At 41.9% G+C, this 18749-nt stretch overlaps 1 protein-coding gene across 5 annotated transcripts in view; it reads right to left on the minus strand.

The window, feature by feature from the left end:
* Positions 1–18749, minus strand: part of PWWP2A (PWWP domain containing 2A) — a 54677-nt gene that overhangs the window by 15036 nt on the left and 20892 nt on the right. Inside the window, exons 3-4 of one of the 5 annotated variants that reach the window (XR_010885650.1) lie at positions 13119–13237; positions 9935–10014 (exon numbers count right to left, since the gene is read on the minus strand). The exons of 2 other annotated variants lie outside the window; for them this stretch is intronic. Coding sequence is in view for 1 of the 3 variants with exons in the window: in XM_067304960.1 (XP_067161061.1) it covers positions 10001–10014 (14 nt within the window). In the remaining 2 variants the exon portion in view is untranslated. Of the gene's footprint in view, positions 1–9917; positions 10015–13118; positions 13238–18749 lie in introns of those variants that run through there. 2 more of the 5 variants (XM_067304960.1, XM_067304959.1) reach the window with 2 other exon arrangements.

An 18749-nucleotide genomic window follows, 5' to 3' on the forward strand; every position in this document is an offset into this window, starting at 1 on the left:
TTTCTGAATAGGTAATACCCGGTAATTGCCAGTCCAGTCACTTAAGTCATTCTACTACACTACCCTATTCCAAAGCTTGTATTTCTTCTCAGTAGGAGACTGTGCAAACCCTTGTATTGTGCAGGAACGTTAAGAGTATGAAAAGGAACCACAAACCTCTTTGTATTCTCTCATAATTCGGTGCAAGTTATTTGCAACACGCTACATTTCAGATTATATTGCTTTTGCTACCTCATCACTCTTCATGTGTGATGGGAGCAGGGTACCCACAAGAGAAGTCTTCACCCTCTGTTTCTCCACCACCCCTCAAGCCAGCTCCATCCCCCCTGTCAGACCTGGACGCACAGCGCAAGTTCACAGCATGGGGTTTGGGTTAGAATAAAACCTACAACACTGAGAAGCTGGAGCCCTGCCACCAGCAGGATCACTCCCTCCAGCAGGGCTCGCGGCAGGGGGGGAGGGAGGAGGTTCATGCTGCTGACCACAGCGAACCCAGGCAAGACGGCTTTCCGTAGGACGTAGCTTTGCAGGCCATAAATCTGAAGCGTACGGTGAAATATATGGTCATGTCCAGATCTGTCTTTGTTTATTCAAGGGATCAGAAGAATCACGGCGGTATTAGAGATTTCTATACACGATCCTTGTAGTCTCCCATACTTAGTAATTCAATGCGTGTTCATTCCTGCATTGATCCCCAGCCGCAGACGCTTGCCAGGGCTCTGTAACTCACCCAGCCTCCTGGTCGCAGCTTGCGTTTTTGCTCTCGCAACCCAGCGCACAGCCCTGAGCCTTCTTGTGCTACATGCTGCGGTGATGAATATGCTCTGTGCTGGCAGACCGGCAGGGCTGCCGAAATTAATGTTTCAGAAAGCTCTAAGGTGTATACACAGGTTCTTGAAAAGGCAAACACTGTCACTTTATTTATCCCCAGAAAAAGCCCTGTTTTACAGGCTCCTCAACAAAGTGCAGATGTCCAAACAGCTACGTGGAAGGTCTCCACAAACCTTGGCCAATTCCTGTTTGTTTTTAGTTGAAGTTCTACGTTGCAGTGCGCTGCCGTGGGCCTTGGGGCGCCCCAGGAGGTCTCGCCTCCTGCCACATGCCCCGGCAGCGATTTTGACGGCCCACCCTGCAGAGGAACCACACTGCTGGCATGTCAGATACCGCCCAGTGAGTACCCTGGCCCTTCTTGCACTTTCTGCCTTGGTCAATGCACAGGGCACCATCCCCTCTCCCTGCCACCCACCCACATGTGCTCTCATGTCCCTTGAGACCTGCTATTCAAACTACAGCTCAACAGGAGCTACTTAGCCCTAAGGGAGCACCAATCCTGTTATTCAAGTAGCAGGACCTTACCTGCACCCATCCTGTCAAACCATTTTCTCATCTTCCCTCATGCAGAGACGCTCTTGTCATTGCCAAGCATCTTGGGCAGCAGAGCCACGTTCCTGCCTTGCCTCCTGCTTCTCCTCCTCCCCCTTTTCCCTGTTCCTCTAGGACTGGTTCCTCAGCCAGCAAATTAACACAGCTTTACTGAGCAAGGAGCTATCTATTTAGACCAGCTGCAGATGTGACTGTTAGACAGTGGTTGCTGCAGTGAGCAGCAGACTCCCAGGCAGCTCAGCTGCACCTGCATCAGACCCAGCTGCCTCCCCACTAACCTTGACTACCTAAGGGCTGATGGCCAAGGCAGGTACTATAAGTTGGTCCACAGCACAGAGGGGAAGAGGTACAAAGAAAAGGAGGATATCCCATGCAGTTGCAAATTAGGAGTAACCAGAAAAGCCAAGTCCATCATTTTCCCCTAGCAGAGAACAAAATCAGGTCTACAAGATCAGCTCAGCCTGCAAGGCATCTAAAACCGAGGCACCCTGAATCTCATGAGCTTTGCCAAATTCACGGGAACACAGTGTTTCTGGGAAAGACTGCTTGGGTGAAAGCATTTTTTTTCAACTAATTTTGGATTCTGACTGCAAGCGTCCTAAGGCCTGGCCTTCAGAGGAGCTGAGCACCTGCTGTTCCCTCGACTTCACCAAGGATCTGGGGGATTTAGCATCTCTGAAAACAAACACACACCACCTCCCCCCAAACTCTCCATTCGTGTCATGAGACTTGTCTTCTACAACGCCAGTCCTAAGCAACACAGCAGCAGGCAAGACTCTACCGTCAGGAGCAGCAGTCCTAGTACTCACATACTCTGCCCTTGACTTACCCTGCAATGCTGCCAGTCCCCTGTCTCACATCTATTAAGCAGGAATCTGAAATATCTCTCAGCTCATTTCACAGGAATATTTAGGATTTCATAAAGCACCGAGCTTTGAAGCTGAATCCTTCCTTCCCCGATTAGCACATTTCAACACAAAACTTCCTTGAGATCTACCTTCTGCTGACTAGCACAGACAGTACAGAAAGGAGAAGCTGCTAGTCACCAGTTCTTATGTTTTAATTAGCTGTGTTATTCCTAAAGGATTACTGCAACAGCCAAGCTCTGTTGCAGGCTGCTGCAGCCAAGAACCAATTATATTAGCGTACTAGCTCTTTTGAAAAATAGGTAAGAAAGATGTGTATGGGCACATTTAATGTACAGCATTAATACACTGGTCATTCACATGCTTTCCCTGTTTGGAAGAACCCAGCATTTTCTTGTTCAGCAAGAACAAGTCGTGCAGCCTCCTGCTCGAAAGGATGTAATTGCTAGGGAGTATCTTTTATCAGCAGAGGCTCTGGTTAGCCTGTTTGTCAAAGAAACAGTCTCCCGAGGCACAGTAAATTGTCAGGCTCTCGGCTGCTGTGGCATTAAGCCAGAGTCATTACAGCCTACCCTGACAGAGCAAAGTCATTTATAGATTAAACATCTTAAAACAACTGAAAGCTATTAACCACTTTTTTCTGATTCTGCATGTTCAGTGGTAATCTTTCCAATTGGAAGCTTCACCATTTGCAGCTATGACTCAACCCTGGACTCAGCAAGGAGTATCAACACTTGACCATTTCTCGTTAGCAGGTGGTCCTCGAGGAGGAGATCTACAAAGCCAGTATTCCTTAAGTGAACAGAGTGGAATAGCCTTTCCTAGCTCTACGGAGACTGTTAATCACCTGATGTGTTCTTAGCCTAAAAAAACCAGGATTCTGGTATTCCTGCCTGCACCACATCTTTCAGCTGCATTTTAGTGACTGGATCAGCACTGGTATTTGGTTGCCTGTGCGTGGTTCTCGCACTACTGCTGACCAAGAACATGACCATTCAGCAGCAGCCAGCTACAGTAAGAGACTTCTAAGCCCTCAGACATCAGGCATGCCCATTAATCTGGTATAAATATTGATACATTGTTGGGCAGGTTTTTTCTTTTCCAGTTCTAACTTTGGAATGTAAACTACAGCCTGTCCTTCAGGTACGGCCCTGCGCGCAGAAACGCTGGAGGTGTCACCAGACAACACCCTTGCTGCAGATAGACTGATGCATCAGTTATGTGAGGTGTGAGGAAGACGGGGGGGGTGGGGAACAGTATTATCTAGTCTAGTCAGCAGCTTTGTGCCTGGCTGCTGGTGTAGCTTCCTAAATGTATTCCTGGAGTGGTGCTGGCACAGGCCAAGTGCCAAGACGGGCCCCTGGAGAGGCAGCAGGGCTGCTGGGCTCTGCTCGGCTAATTGCGTTTGAGCACAGCTTTTGACCATTGCATCTTTCTCGATCTCTGTGAAGACTGACACATTTCCATTAGCTCGTGTGGGTGTGGCGTTTCCTGCTGAGGCACTTTTCTATGCAAAAATGGAGGAACTGGAATATTTGGAAACTTTGGGGAAAAAAGGAGGCTGGAAGCGCTACTGCAGCACTGAATACCGCTGCAGACACTGTCCCCTAGCCCTTCAAGCAGCTGTTCTCTCTGGGACCCAATGTGCTTGTGCATTCCCAGTCCATGCAAAAATACAGCTGAGGCTATGACACATGGAGCCAGTAGCAAGTTTAATAAGCCAAATGCAACTAATGGCTCTTGATATTGTTTCAGCGTATTAATAAAAAGGTATGGTTCAGGCAGTCCCTGTTCTCAGAGCTCATTTGCAATGTGTTATCTTTTTAAAAGTAAACAGAGCAAACCCAGTAAATCACAAGAGGATTACCCATATCTATCTGAACAGTATTAGTATTTCTTGGATCTTATATTTAGCATGGTCCTTTTACACTCTGGAAACAACAGTCCCAGTGCCTTTCTCTGATGGCTCAAAGTACTTAAGTGTTTGAATGAAGCAGCAAGTAGATACAGCCTTTAGATCAGTTTAATATTTAATGAGCAAGACAACCACATTTAGAAATTCAAGTCCCTAAGCTGTTAGACTGAGAGCTCTTAGCTGAAATTCTGGATTTCAAAGTTAGTGGTATCCCTGCTTGACTTTGAAAAACTCCCAAATTCAGAATTTTCCCCCAAACTACGCACTGGTGTACAGTCTGCCCACCTCAGCCCCTGGCTTGTGCTCCAAATGCAGTGAGTAAATAAAAACAAAAACCACAGAAACGCAAGGGAGAAGCATGAACAGAACCATAAAAACAGGCTGCAGAATGCAAATAAAAAATGCTGCTAGCACTGCATGAATGAGAAAATACAGTGTTTATTTTTCTACCGCCACCCAGTATGCACTGAACCTCAAGGAGCGCTTCCTTTCTAAAGCTACGACTCCACTCAGCCTTTCCTGCACGGAGCCGCAGAGTGACAAATCCATTTACAAGCACGTGAGTGAGGACAAGTGAACAACAGGAAAAAATGACAACAGTGAGTGGCAGTTGATACCAAAGCAATATTCACATTGGCTTGTTACCATCCCTGCAGTTGCTTAGAGGCCTGCTGATATTACTTTGTCATTCTGTTGACAGTCTCCTTGCACGCTCATTAGCATTTGGCAGTTTGAGCATTACTTTGCCATTGATTGAGCAGAGGGACGAGCTGCTTTTTTAAATGGTCCAGATTCTCTGCTGCCTTATGGACGCTCCCTGCAAAGCACAGCTACAGCCATTTTATGCATCGGAGAATCACTCCAACCTTGTTGTGTCCCCAACTGTCCAGTCAGCACAAAAGCATGAAAAGGACCTCGCCACGTAAGCCTCGGCAGCCCCTCATATTCTTACTAGCTCTGGAGGATACTGCCAGTCAGGAGAATGAGCCCAGCCCGACACTCGGGAGCACGAAGGCAGCGTGAGAGCAGCCCCTTGCACGACTTCCTTACTCACAGCCGAGGCTCTGGGCAGATCGCTGCTCTCGGCCTCGCGCTACGCTCCTCACCGCGCGATGCCGAATAACAACGAGCAGGTGGCAATGGCTGAATTTACTGCCTCATCTCTCTGTTACTGATTTACCTACTTCCTGAAGGAATCTGCCCATTGCTCTCACCCCGAAAAGCAGCCTTACTCGGCCATACGTGTCCCTCGTGTTCTGGCTGGCAAGTCATCACGCAACCTCCCTGCGCCAGCAGCTGCAGTAAGCAGCCGCTCCGTGCACTTTTGCCCTCATTAAGTATCACCCTCTGATGCTTCAGGGAAGCAGTAAACACCATTACTGAGCGGTATTGTGCAGGACTGGCTTCACCGCCGAAGGCTGGATTACTGTTTCATCACCCAGCTACTGGAGGGGAGATTAATCAATGGAGTAATTGCAGCCCTCTGAAATCTGTATGGTTAAGGGCCGTGTGGGTGCCATAGTCATGCGGCAAATCCAGCAGGCTCCCACAGCGAGCTGCCACCAGCACAATGTCACAAAGGAGAAGCCATTAGCGAGCAATTACAGTTCAGCAGGATTTCCCCTCTTCACCAAACCCTAATGAGAATAACCGATTCACAGGGAACTGCTGCAAGAGTGAACGAATAATGAGAGAAAGAAAGCGGCAGTTCCTGTAATCTGGACAGGATAAGAAGCAACCCTCTAAAGCAAAAGAAAAAAGCAATATGCTGGATCTCTGTTCCAAGCAAAAGACAGATATGGAGATTCTGCTCACAGTTATAGTAGGCATCAAACTGATTTTAAAAGCATGAAAGCACCAAGATAATAGTTGCTACAGACTGTATACATGCACTATGCCACTTCACTCCAGAAGTTAATTCAATTTTTGGGAAAGACTTTTGACTATTGCCGACAGGTCACTGCAACAAAACACCTTACTTACAAAAGGGCTGGTATTTTTGTATCACCTGCTAGTTCCTGGCTACCGTGAGCCTCAAAAAAAAAAAAAAAAAGACAAATATTTCCTTGAAATAAGAACTTCCTCAAAGTCAGATTTATCTAAGCAGCTTATTTGATGTTTAACCTAAGGGCTCAAGTAAAATTAGGATACCTTTTCTTTAAAGTAATAAAAATGTAAGTGGAAGTAATCTGTATAAATGCTATTTTATATTTCCTAGGAGCACGCAACTCCTATAGATTCTGCCACGTGAAGAAACACTCCCCGACTCGGCCCTGCTGCAGCGCAGTGCTGGAGACCGAAGGCTGGGCCGGGTGAGCCGGCTGTTACAGTGACTCGCTCCCGCTTACGGCGCACCGTGCCCTAAAGCGCTAGCAGGAGATAATGGCACTCGGCGCAAGGCATTTCTTCCCTAAACGGAGAAGTATCCTATTACACTTACCTGCAATGGACAGACTTGTCTGAAACCGCTACTATAACAAGTAAAAACTAGTCAAAGAGGAGATCAGCAGGCAGAGCGCGGGTACTCCAAGGCCCGACGCTTTTGCTGTGCTCCAGCTGCATTGCGCCTTCCCGCCGGAGCGACGGCACAGGCTGCGGCTGGCAGCGATCAGATTCCCTCCGCGCGGCAGCGCCGGGGGACGGGCGCTCGCGCCCAGCGCTCAGCACGCTCGGCACCCCTGGACGGGGCTGCAAGCACCTCTGAAGGGGCAGCAACCTCTTACCATGGCATCCACTTGCCTCCTTTTAACCCGGACTTAGCGCTTCTCAGTCGCAGCTGTGCATCAGAGCCATCATGGTTTCTTTGTACCTGCCTTTACAGAGCACATGTAATCTCTTGTTGCTATTTACACAAGAAGAAAAAGGAAAGCTTCTTCCTATTCCGTGTGGAAAATATCTGGCTGGTTGAGGACTTGATGTGTTTTAGCCACTGTGGTGAAATGCAGGGCTGGATAGAGATTTGTTCAGATGATACACTTCCAACAGTGGATTAGTAGCCTCAGTTTAATCTCTGTTTAATTAAAAACAAAACAAAACAAAAAAAACTTTAAACATAAACCACAGGCTTGTGGGTCAAGGACTAATAAAACAAGGAAGTTATGACATAAAAACATTATCCAACATTATTTCCCTTTAAAAGAGCACTGAAAAAAATCAAGGCTTTATTTGAATAAATGTTACACAACATTCTTTATCATTTACTTCTCAGCAAACCTTAAAAGGTGAATCATATTTTCCTCATTCAAGTCTACAAAATGAAAGAGGCATAGTGACCATTCAATATACAGACAAGAAGGTAGCACGGAGCAAAGCTTAAATATTAAGCAACTAAAGCAAAAAAGTGAAAAGCAATACATTACTGTAATTCTCTATCATTAGAATATCCCTGACAATTTCATTTCAAAATGAAAATCTGGTTTCAAACAAAATGGCTGCAATACTTTCTTGGAAAACAAATGCAAATACAGTTAGCTACCTTGTCTATTTTTATGCTATTTGCTTATATACCCATATTCTCCAATGCAGAGACCTGCATCTCTCTTAAGTGTTTTTTATATTTCAGCTGCTGTGCACAAGTGCTCGTGCAGGTGAGGGAATAAGAGCACTGGTCAAGAGTCAGATGTCACAGGCAGGCACTACTGGCTTCTACTTACAGCATCAATCACTTTTCAATCCCAATGTGCAATAACCCTGCTATTACAGTCTTGGGCCTTTTTCCTGAGCAGAAACGGTTTTGTGCCATGTTGTTTGGTGGCTTCTTTTTTTGTTTTTTCTTTTTATGTGTGGATAAAAAGCACTATTTATTAGGCCAAGACCCTAATTCATTATCCATACAATTGGGGTTTGGTCTCCAGAGGTAAAAGGCGAGCACACCAACTCACTACACCAGCTTATCTCCCCTTTTTTCAAATCCGATGTCTCAATCTTCCTAAATTCTAGTCAAATCTCAGGCCATGGACAGGACCAGACTGCTGATCCTCCTCTTACTATAGTGAGAAGGAAGAGCACTGTAGAACAAATATTAATCTCAAATTAAAAAAGAAATATATTTGTAGTTTATTACAAAAAATGGTACAATTTGAACCTACTGTACAGCATTAAATTTGTTAATTTGTTCTTTAAAAAAAATTTTTTAAGAAATAGGCAGTATGTATTCAATTTCTGATTTTATAAATAAAGAAAATACCTCTAAAAAAAGAACTTGAATAAATACTAAGGCTGAACTGCGTCAGTGTGTGTGCATCATTGATACGCATTTCCTGGACTTGGATCACTGTCCCACCACCTTCCAGCCTCTCACTTCCCTCCTCTCCCATAGTTTAAAAAGTATGAACCTGTTGCCAGTTTCAAAGCCAAACAACAGACTCATCCTAACTTCAAATTCGATGTTTCTTAATTCTGGCTCCATACCTGAAGGGCGTGAAATTGTCTTTGTGCTGGCACAGACACCTCCAGAAAGGTATCTTTGTTTTACATGATCTGGACAAAGACACTTTATTTTCTCCAGTTGAATCAGGATATTACTAAGGACAAAAAGAGTTTAGTACAAGTCTTTCCACTTCTATAGAAACAAAAACTTGACTTTTATTAGATTATGTGCACATTTTCCTTTCTTTCAAACAAATACTTATTTTCCCAGGTTATATAATGATCTTAGCAGGGTATTTATTGTAAGAAGTGATACTGCTGAGAAAGTGTGCACACAATGTCAAATAATCAGTGGCAAATAAATTAATAGTTAATAACTCAGTATTTCAACAGTGTGTCCAGCATTTACCAGGTCCACTGAAATAAGTATTACCAAACACCTTTTGGGGGAGGGCAATAATATGGATAAAACCCACTGGCTTTCTTATTTTGATTTACAGCTTATTCAAAGAAGTCAATGCAACTCAGATCAACAACCATCAGAAACACTAATAAAACCTTTGTTCTACTAGTTACCTATCTGAAAAATATTTATGTCCAAAGGAAAAATTAACCCATGATTGGAAATAGAAATGCCATTCCACTTAATCGCTGTCCATTCATGATTCCCATCTTGTTATAGTATCATAAGCAAAATGCTACTCTCTGTGTTGTAGCCCTTCTTAATGTTTTTCCACAGTCCTCAATTCCCTAAGTGTTACAATAGCATAAATAAAATGCAACCATATTCACACAAGGAGCTTTCCCGTAATACAGAGATATATGGAGTTTGTGGTCACCGTCCTTTCCATCACCTCTGTGGGAAATATTGGTCTCATATAGCAGGACTGTTCATATTTTACAATACAATTGGTTTTGGACATGCTTTTGATCACAGGTCACAGCTCTTCTAACACCTGCACTAAATACTAACTAAGCCTCATAGAATGGAAAATTGCAATGCTAAAGTTAAGAATTAAAATAAAAGTTCAAAAGTTACAGTCAGCTTCCCAGGCAATTGGCTCCACACTGGCACCTATCAAAACATACAAACGTGACTGTCACATTACAAAAAAACCCCAGTTATTTGCAGTGATTCTTCATACTAATAATTCAAGTGGTTCCTTGCATGTAAGTGTCATATAGTCTTTAATAATTTCATGCGTCATTTATTGCAAAAAAGTTTTATAAAATATTTCCTAACATCTTTTTAAATTTTAAAGAAAATGTACATTAGGTACAGGTGACCTAACAGGGTATGAGGGGGTGCTTTAACATATTTCCCCCCTGTCCCCTTCAAAAAATGTTTACTGCTTGGTGAAGATTTCAGAGGAAAAATAGGACAAGTTCAGTCTCAGATTTCTTTCAGTCCTGATGAGCTGGTGCTCTTCGTGGCAGTGTAGTGAGGTTCCATAAAAACAGCAGTTGACTAGTGTCTCTGAGCTGAAAAGGGGAGAGAAAGGGAAAATGGTTAAATGTCTTCCAGCATATATTGCAAAATAGGAAAACAAAATCTGAGATGGCCAAAAAAGCTACCAGTTCACCTGTTCAGTTTTGTGCACTGTGTGCAAAAGACAAAAGAAAAAAATATTTACATTATTATAAGACATATACAAGTGAACAAACTCCTCAGTTGACTGGAGTTTTTGGAGAAGCTACCATACTGATCTATGCTATGTCTCACCCCGTTTCAGCATCAAGAGAATTTTTAAAGTAGTTTAGAGATAGTTAAGGAAGGAGGGAGATTAATATACAAAGTCTCTACAATGACGTACAGTTTATAATATAAAACTAAAGCTGTCAGGGTAGCGGCACTCTGAATGTGTCCTACAGCTACCGAGACCTAAAGAATGCAAGGGAGCACCCAAGCATAAAGCTGCTAATCATGTTTCTTTTCAATTATTGCTTATGTTTCCCCATTTTCCCCATACAACTCTAATAAAATAATGATCAAGCAGATAAAAACAGTCCAAGTAATAAGTACTGCATGGGACCACCAACAGTCAGTAACCATTTAGCATAGTACAGAGTTAGTATAGTCTGCACTGACTTGCCACTTCTGTAACATTGAAAACCAGAGTTAAAGAATAATATAAGTTGGAAGAGACCACCAGAGGTCACCTGGTCCAACCCCTTGCTCAAAAAACATACAAGGAAGGGTACAAAAAAGTTCCAACAGAAGCAGGCCGGCCACATTGATTCCTTTTACAATTCTGTTGAGCCTCAAACTGCCAACATTACTTTAGCTGTATATATACATTTTTCAGCACTGCCAACAGCATTGTGAACAACAGAGCACAGTGCAAATAAGAGACTCAGAACATTGGCATGAAAATCCCAAAGTTCCTTCTAAACAGACAACTCTCCTGAATAATAACCAAAAGAGATATAAAAAATGAGCAGAAGAGAGGAATTGGTGAAAACAGTCCTAACGCAAGAGGAGGCAAGGAAGAGAAGGAGCATAACTGCAATTTCTCGATCGCTGAGCTGCTCATTGTGCCCAGAAAGGACAACATAAAACACAGAAAAAACAATTCATTTTATATCCTATATAATGCAGTAGAAAGAATTAAAACAGGAATGAAATTTTGGGAAACTTGATACAGAAAGGAGGAAATGAGTAATTATGAAATTTAACAGATCCAGACAAAGATGTGTCTGGTTGCTACACATAGACAGTCAAGTTAACCACATAGGCATTTGTTCTAATGCCCAATAGATCCTCATTTGGGTCTGCTATTCAGAATTATTTTACAATGAAGTCCATTTTTAACTACGTGCCACTCCAAGATGCACGATATAAATGTGCAGAGAAGGAGGTTAGATAAAGTTAGGAAGAACTACTGTATTTTTCCCTCTGTACTAGACAGCACTTACTGTTGGTGCAGGTAACTAAACACCACAGTATTCCAGGTTGCAAAACATCTGATATTGGTCATTAAATCATATGGTCAATATGAAATTCTCCAAAATAAGACTAATATTAAATTAGTGCCGTGTATCCAAGAAGCCTTGCAAAGCGAAGCTTTTCTGGCATGTCACAGAACCTAACTCTACTCAGAAATATCAGAAATCCTATAAAAGGTAGGATGACAGTTCGGGCAATATGTTCAAACACATGCACTTCCAAATTCAAGCCTCAGTGACACTATTTTTAGCTAGCAAACTTCTGTGATCTGCAAAGGAATAAACAAGACAAGAATTTGGTTCAATTGTCTGAACATGTATACAATTACTAGCTTGTCTGAATAAATGAGCAGGTAGCTAACGCAAGTGTTTACTCATTCTGACGTATGCGGTTTTACTTTTTACACCTCATCTACCAACATAGCAACTGACAGAGCCACAGCGCTTTCCAGAATCAATAGCTGGCAAAATCTGATCATTACAAACATGGCACTCGTGTTACTAAACAAGCCAGTTCCTACAGTTTGCTGCTACTTTTTGATTCTTTTCATTGAAAGATTCCAGAATACCCTTATTTACTACCAGCTTCTCCTGTTGAAGTTTATACACCCGCTCTAGTGACTCCAGGAACATTACTAGTCTCACATCCTCAGTGATAGTCAAGTCTTATGTTTTACCAGCAACAAATCTCAGATTATAAAAACCAAACCCAAAACATATCTAATATCTAATCCCAAACCTAATGCAATAGGATAGTACTGGATCCAATTCTTTTACATTCATACAGCATGAATTCTTCATGTAAATCAAACTCCATTTACAATAAATATAAGTTCTCCTCGCTGTCCTATTTCCTCTCCATCTCAAAAAAAATGTAAAGACATGCATGCACCCATATGAAATCTAAGTAGTAAATACACATCTAGGCTCAAATTCCCAATAATCTTAAGTATCTTCTTGTGCTTTGAATTCCATTACATTTGGCATACATTTAAAGTTAACCATTTATATTAAGTCTTAACCTAAATACAGGTACTCCCCTCAAATCAGGGCTTTGGAAAGAAAAAAGGGGGGGGGGGAGAAGAAAAACAACTTCATTTTCCCAGAACAGGGGCTCCCTAACTACAGTCCATACACCACTTGTGAGTTTCTCATCCAGAACTTGCTGCTCATGTTTTCAGTTCTCCTCCTTGTTTTATCTACTAAGTTTCATTAGAAGGACTAAAATGTCAGCACATATAATCACAGATAACGGAAGAACTGCCCACAAGGTGGTTCCTACTAGGATGTGATCCACACAAAAATGTTTGAGAACTGCTGGTTTAAGGGATACAATCTTATTTTTAAATCATTCTTTTTTGCCTTTACATTTTAACTGCCATGGTATTTAATCTGATCATGCAATGCAAAATTTAATAAGCAAGTCTAAAGAGAAACTTAGTGTGGATCTTTTCAAGAAAATACATGTCAATCCTGACATCGGGTTAGGTCAGGGAGAACAAGCTGTATTTGAAGTATTCAAAAAGAAGAGGGAAATAAAATAACAGGTAGTTCATTACCTCTCTCCTAACCTGCTTTGCATATGATTAGTTGACAACATAGTGCCCCCTTCTTTAAGGCAGGGCTTAAAACAGACAGACCTGCCAATTTCACTGATAACTTCAGTGCCCCCAATCTGAATCCACAGTGGTCTGTCAGACACTGCAAGGGAGCAGCAGGACTCGTCAGTCTGATGTAAAATGCTGCCATTTGTTGAGACCTATGGTAGAAAAAATCCAGTTAAAAGAAGTAAAGAATTCATTCATGATGGTTTAAAAAAAAAAAAAAAAAAAAACACAGTAAACCCGCTTGCCTCCCTGAATTCCTACTGGGTAGACTTCTTTTGCTTTCCAGAAAACACTGTACCACGAAAAGACGCTAAAAACTCACAGAAAAACTAGATATCAACTTTTTCAAGCTTAAATTGGACTTGACCCGCATGAGTTTATCTTATGCGGAAATAACACAGCATTTAGCAAACAAAACCAGCAGACAGCAAAACAAAGTATATGCCATACGCAGAGACACACTGTACTGCCCACAAAAGAACCGGTGCTCAAAGCCACAGTGATCCTAGGAAATTCTGCTGGACAAAGTAACTGTCTCGAATAAGTGAAACTTAAGTAATGGATTTCAATTCATGGTGACCATTACCTTTCCAGCATCTAAACAGTAAAAAAAAAAATTTAGAGCACCGTCTATTCTAAATTGGTAGCATCTGCATCCATTCTGCAGTGCAGCCAGTGATAAAACAGATTTTTTTCATATACTGAAAAATGAAAAGACAAGGGTGGCAGCTAGGCAGACTACTCGCCATTGCAACAATTCGACTGTTAGCCAAATCTCTAGTCAACCATTACTTTCTTCCATGTCTTAGAGTTGTCTTGCTTTCTAAGAATGGGCTTGAAGAATACCAGCTATTCCTTTCCCTTGTAAAACATGACTCCCAGATGAGACACCATTTTTTCCCTCTAACTAAAAAAGACAGGAGTTGAAACTGTGTCTTCTTTTGGCTTTGTATGTTCACACAAAACAACGCACAGTAGCGCACACTACATTAGTTCTGGACAAACTACCAAGAACTTCTTTATTGCAGCAATTAATTTGCTTAAAAGAGAAGCAGACGGCTCATAGTATATAAAGTATACTGTGGTTTCTTTCAATTTGGCTTCTTGTTCCTTAAAACTTAACAATAAATAAATAAATAAATCCCCCTTTGGTCCCTTGCACAATCTACAAACTGAAGTTCAAAGCCTTTTTCCCAGTGATGTTATATTTACTGAAGTGACTGAAGTACTGAAGAAAACTAAGACAACAAAAGATGAAAAAGCAAATAGTCCAGTTGCTCTCAGGGATATTACAATTCTGAAGCCAAAATTCTTAGAAAAAGAAGTTGACTAAAAATAGATTTATTTCAAGAGAAGGTTTCTAACTATTGCAGAAACTTGCCATTCCAATACATACCAAACATGCACTTGTTATTTGCACGCTTGTCAAAATTAATGAATATAGAATATTTTGTGATGGAATCTTTGTATAGTTACCATTAGGTTGGCTTGAGTGTGCTATATATGGATTTAGCACAGACCAGGGAGGAATAAGCTTGGACTGGATCCAAGCTGCCCAATTAAGATGTAATAGTTTTTATGTTTTATTTGGATCAATAGCAGTGTTTTGTATAGAAAAGGTTTAACGTAGGAATACACAGAAGTAGGCTCCTCAGATAAGGTGACTGAAAAATGGAACGGCGCACGTGCAGTCACCGGTCCGTTAGACTCCTTGAAGCCCACGAAGCGCAGCGCAGAGGAGCCCTTCTCAGCGTGAGGATCTCCCTGGCCGACCGACGCGGAGCCCCGACAAGGCGCAGAGCACAAAGGGCACCAAGAGCCCAGTTGCCACAGAGAACGACGCGTCCCCGGAGAACAAAGCTTCGCCGCGTCCAAGCGCCCGTGTCAGCTTGGTACCGGCGTCGCTGAACGCCCCGGCCCCGGGGAGAGCAGCGGTTCGTCTGTTTTAGCGATCATTCATTCCCTGAGCTCGCTCGCTCCGTTGTGCAATCCTTGATTTGCAGATCAGCCACTGCCGAACCTTCGTTCCGAGGGCTCGGCTCCCGGGTGACGCCAGCACACCTACAGCTCTCTAGACAGCACTTCAAAGTAGTTTTTTCCAACTCCTGGAGGCTATGGATTCACCATAAAAATTACCACCAGCAATAAAGGCAAGCATGGGTGTTAGGACAAGCATCGACAGGGCTTATGGCCTGATATCACGAAAATCTGCCTCACTGAACTCCAGTTTACACAGCTGCTTTCCTGGGAGTTATCACTGTAATACAGATTCTGGGTTTTTAATGGGAAAACTCTCCAGGTGCCTTTGTATTCACCCATGGCCAGAGAGCTGCACAGCCTTTCAAAGCACTTGCTTTCCCTCTTCAAGGGAAGAGCAGAAAGACAACAGCCAAGTCACGGGGAGAAGAAAAGGCAGCCCAGAAGGACAAGGAAAGTAAAACCAGCAAATCTCCCATCACATACTTTAAATGAAAGACACAGTTTTAAAAGTAGATATCCCCAAATTTAAGAATACGTACAGTAACACAGATGCAACTTCTTTAGGAGGCTAACACTTTTGCTATATACAAAACTATGCAACAGAAGAAGCAGCAAATATTGCATAACTGCTACAAATCCAAATCCTACCTAGTTATAAGGAGTGATCATCTTCCAGGTAATGAATTACTAAAAGAAAGCAGAGCCGCTGCGCTCCTCTACAGCCTAAGAGGATCCTTAACAATAGCGTCTTAATTGCCAGGAAAACCAATAGTAATAATACAATCCTCAGTTAACGTGCCTAATTCTCTGAAACCTGTAACACAGTATCAATAATTTCTAAAAACCTGCCCAAACCAGCATCTTTATATAAACTTATCTGAAGAGATTGGGTCCCCAAATCCCTCAATATTCTTGGAAAATCTCACAGAAAGGCTTATTTTTTTCCTAAAATAATTAAATACTGCCAGTATGTATTCCAATCAAAAAATAATCAACATTTAAAACCTTCAGATATAATTATTAATGGCAACTTATAAAGAAAAATCTTTTTTTTTTTCTACTAGCAGAAATACAGGAAAACATTTTTGATTTCTCTCTTTTCTGGGGAGGAGGCTATTTTTAGTAGTAGGACTTGTCTCTTGGCTTTGTTGAAGGACTTGTTGGGAATCAGGAGTGATTTGAGAGCTTTCACAAACATCTTCCCAGTGTCTTTCAAGGCATCCAAGTCAAATGCACATCATAAAACCAGTAACAGTAATCTGATAAAAATTACCTCCTCTTATTGCTCATGCTTCAGCCACTTAATATTACAGTATTACAATCCCTAGCAAAAAAACTTCCCTGGTATTTTTTTTTAACAAAAAAGGAAAAGGAAGAAGCACAAAGGAGACGCAAAATTTATGCCTATTAGGAAAACATTAGAGAGGGCTAAAAGAAAATGATTTTGTTGTCAGTCACCTTCCAATTAAGGTTCCACCTGTGTCATCAACAGAAGAGCATATGATCTGCGAGCAAAAAGCAACTAGACCATTTCCAGTTCTAGCAACACAACGAACTATTCATCTACACCTCAGCACACTCACCTACATCCCTGTAAAAAGTACTAACTGATTTTAGGTCTGATTTTAGTGCTGATGTCTTAGAAAAGTTGATATGATACGCCTTAGTAAAATCAGTATCAAAATGACTTCAGTTTTAAAGATGATCAAACAACCAGCCTACACGAAACAGCCTACCAGTATTTACGAAATGCCCATGCATACAGATAGCTGGCTGCATAGCACCAGGAGTATGTTTTCAGGTCATGCAGAACAGCTAGAGGTTCTTACCCTAACTAAACTTATTTTAGAAATCCAGTTATTTATGGGTTTAGTTCCTTTTCATGAGCTACTATTACCAAAACTTTTACTATATGCTTTGAAATTCTGAACCACTGCAGCAGTGTTAAACACCAGTTACATACCTAATGCTTTCTAGAGCTGAACAAAATCCTTAAGTGTTATTAAAGTTTAAAAAAAAACAACATAAATCTTGCATTACTTAGTAAATATTTGTTTGGAATTGTATCTGCTTACTTTCCTGACAAAGCAAGTACCTTCTTCCCCTTTACGCACCTGTTAGAACAGCAAAGCAAACAGGCAAGGACAGGGGGGCAGCGTCTGTCACCGGAATTGCACTCCGCTTCCATTGCGGCATCTCTCCCCGATAGCACCACGCAAGCCCATAAGAACACAGCTTGCCTTCCCAATCACAGATTCAGAGCACATGGCTGGCCCACATAAGAACATTTCTTATTCATATTGCATATTTGACATCAAAACCATTAGCAATCAAACATGAAAACTGACCAAAACGCTTTATTAAAAAAGGAAAAGCTCATTTAAAGTTGACATTTTAGATAAACAGTGTCATCATCATTTTATATAGAAGCAGCCCCTTGGCAGGAGATAGAGTGCAGTTGTACTGCACATGGAAGCTAAGGACGTATTTTCCGAGGGCCATATTCCCATTACGCCCAGTGAGATTCCTGTGTGGCTGAGAACAGGACCACATGGGGCAGAATACCTCAGCATGTGCACATTGATACAAACATTCGTTTTTTCCAAAGTCAGAATTGTTAATTTACAGAAAGCAGAACCGCAACAGGGTCTGGATAGGTCATCTGTTCGATCTCATACCTGAAGCAGGATGAACCTACCCGACCCATGCCCACCAGAGGTTTGTCTCACCTATTGATTTTAAAAGCTTCTAGTTATATAAATAACGCAACTCCCCAAATGACCTCCAGGGTTTCACTCTTATAACTGGAAGAAATATATATTCTAGTGCCTAATCTTACTTCCCCTTCTTGTATTTTTAACTATTATTTCTTGTCCTAGTTCCAACTAAATGGAAACATATTTCCCCTTTGCCTCTGCACCTATCCTTCAGTTATTTGCAGACTTCCAATATTTGCAGCTCCAATAGCCTTTTCTTCTCTGGACTGAGGAATAAAATCATTGGCATAGAAATCACATTACAGTTGTTCAAAATACATGTAGCCCTGATCTTGAAAATAACTAGTCTAACACGTAGCCCAAATAAACTCCACAGAGCCATTGGTCTTCATGAACTGTTTGGAAGAGCAAAGCCTGAATTTAAACTTGGAACAGGGGATCGTTTGTTCCCTGCTCCAACTTATACCTGCAGCCTGTTTTCTGAACATTATCCTCTTGGACCTTGGGTTAGTAGATAGGAAAAAACAAGACTGTTCATCTCCATCAGCACGAGCACAGGAAATAATAGCAATTTACATCACTGTGCATATGCAGACTATCTGAGAAAGTTATGCAGACACGCAAGACAACCTCTTACTCCCATTTGCCTTCCTGCTGGAAGTGCAAGGTGGCTCAGATCTTCCAACGTACAGAAGACCTTTTCTTATGAATGACATTTATTTTCCATGTCGTTTATCCTACTTCATACCAAGAACATCAATGTTTTTCCTTGAAATAAGTGGTGGCATTGACCTGAGCTCATTTCAAATGTCAATAAATGGGGCTAAGCTAGCCAATGCTGCAATTCTGCCCCAAATACAGCCCAAATACTGTCCCAGCTGCTGAACTTGATACCACCAACAAAATTGTGCATAGATAAAGCATGCTATTAAGCCAGTCTGTAAGCCATTGCCTCCTTAACTATGCC

The sequence above is a fragment of the Apteryx mantelli genome, chromosome 14 (genome assembly GCF_036417845.1).
Source record: "Apteryx mantelli isolate bAptMan1 chromosome 14, bAptMan1.hap1, whole genome shotgun sequence".
Classification (NCBI taxonomy): domain Eukaryota; kingdom Metazoa; phylum Chordata; class Aves; order Apterygiformes; family Apterygidae; genus Apteryx; species Apteryx mantelli.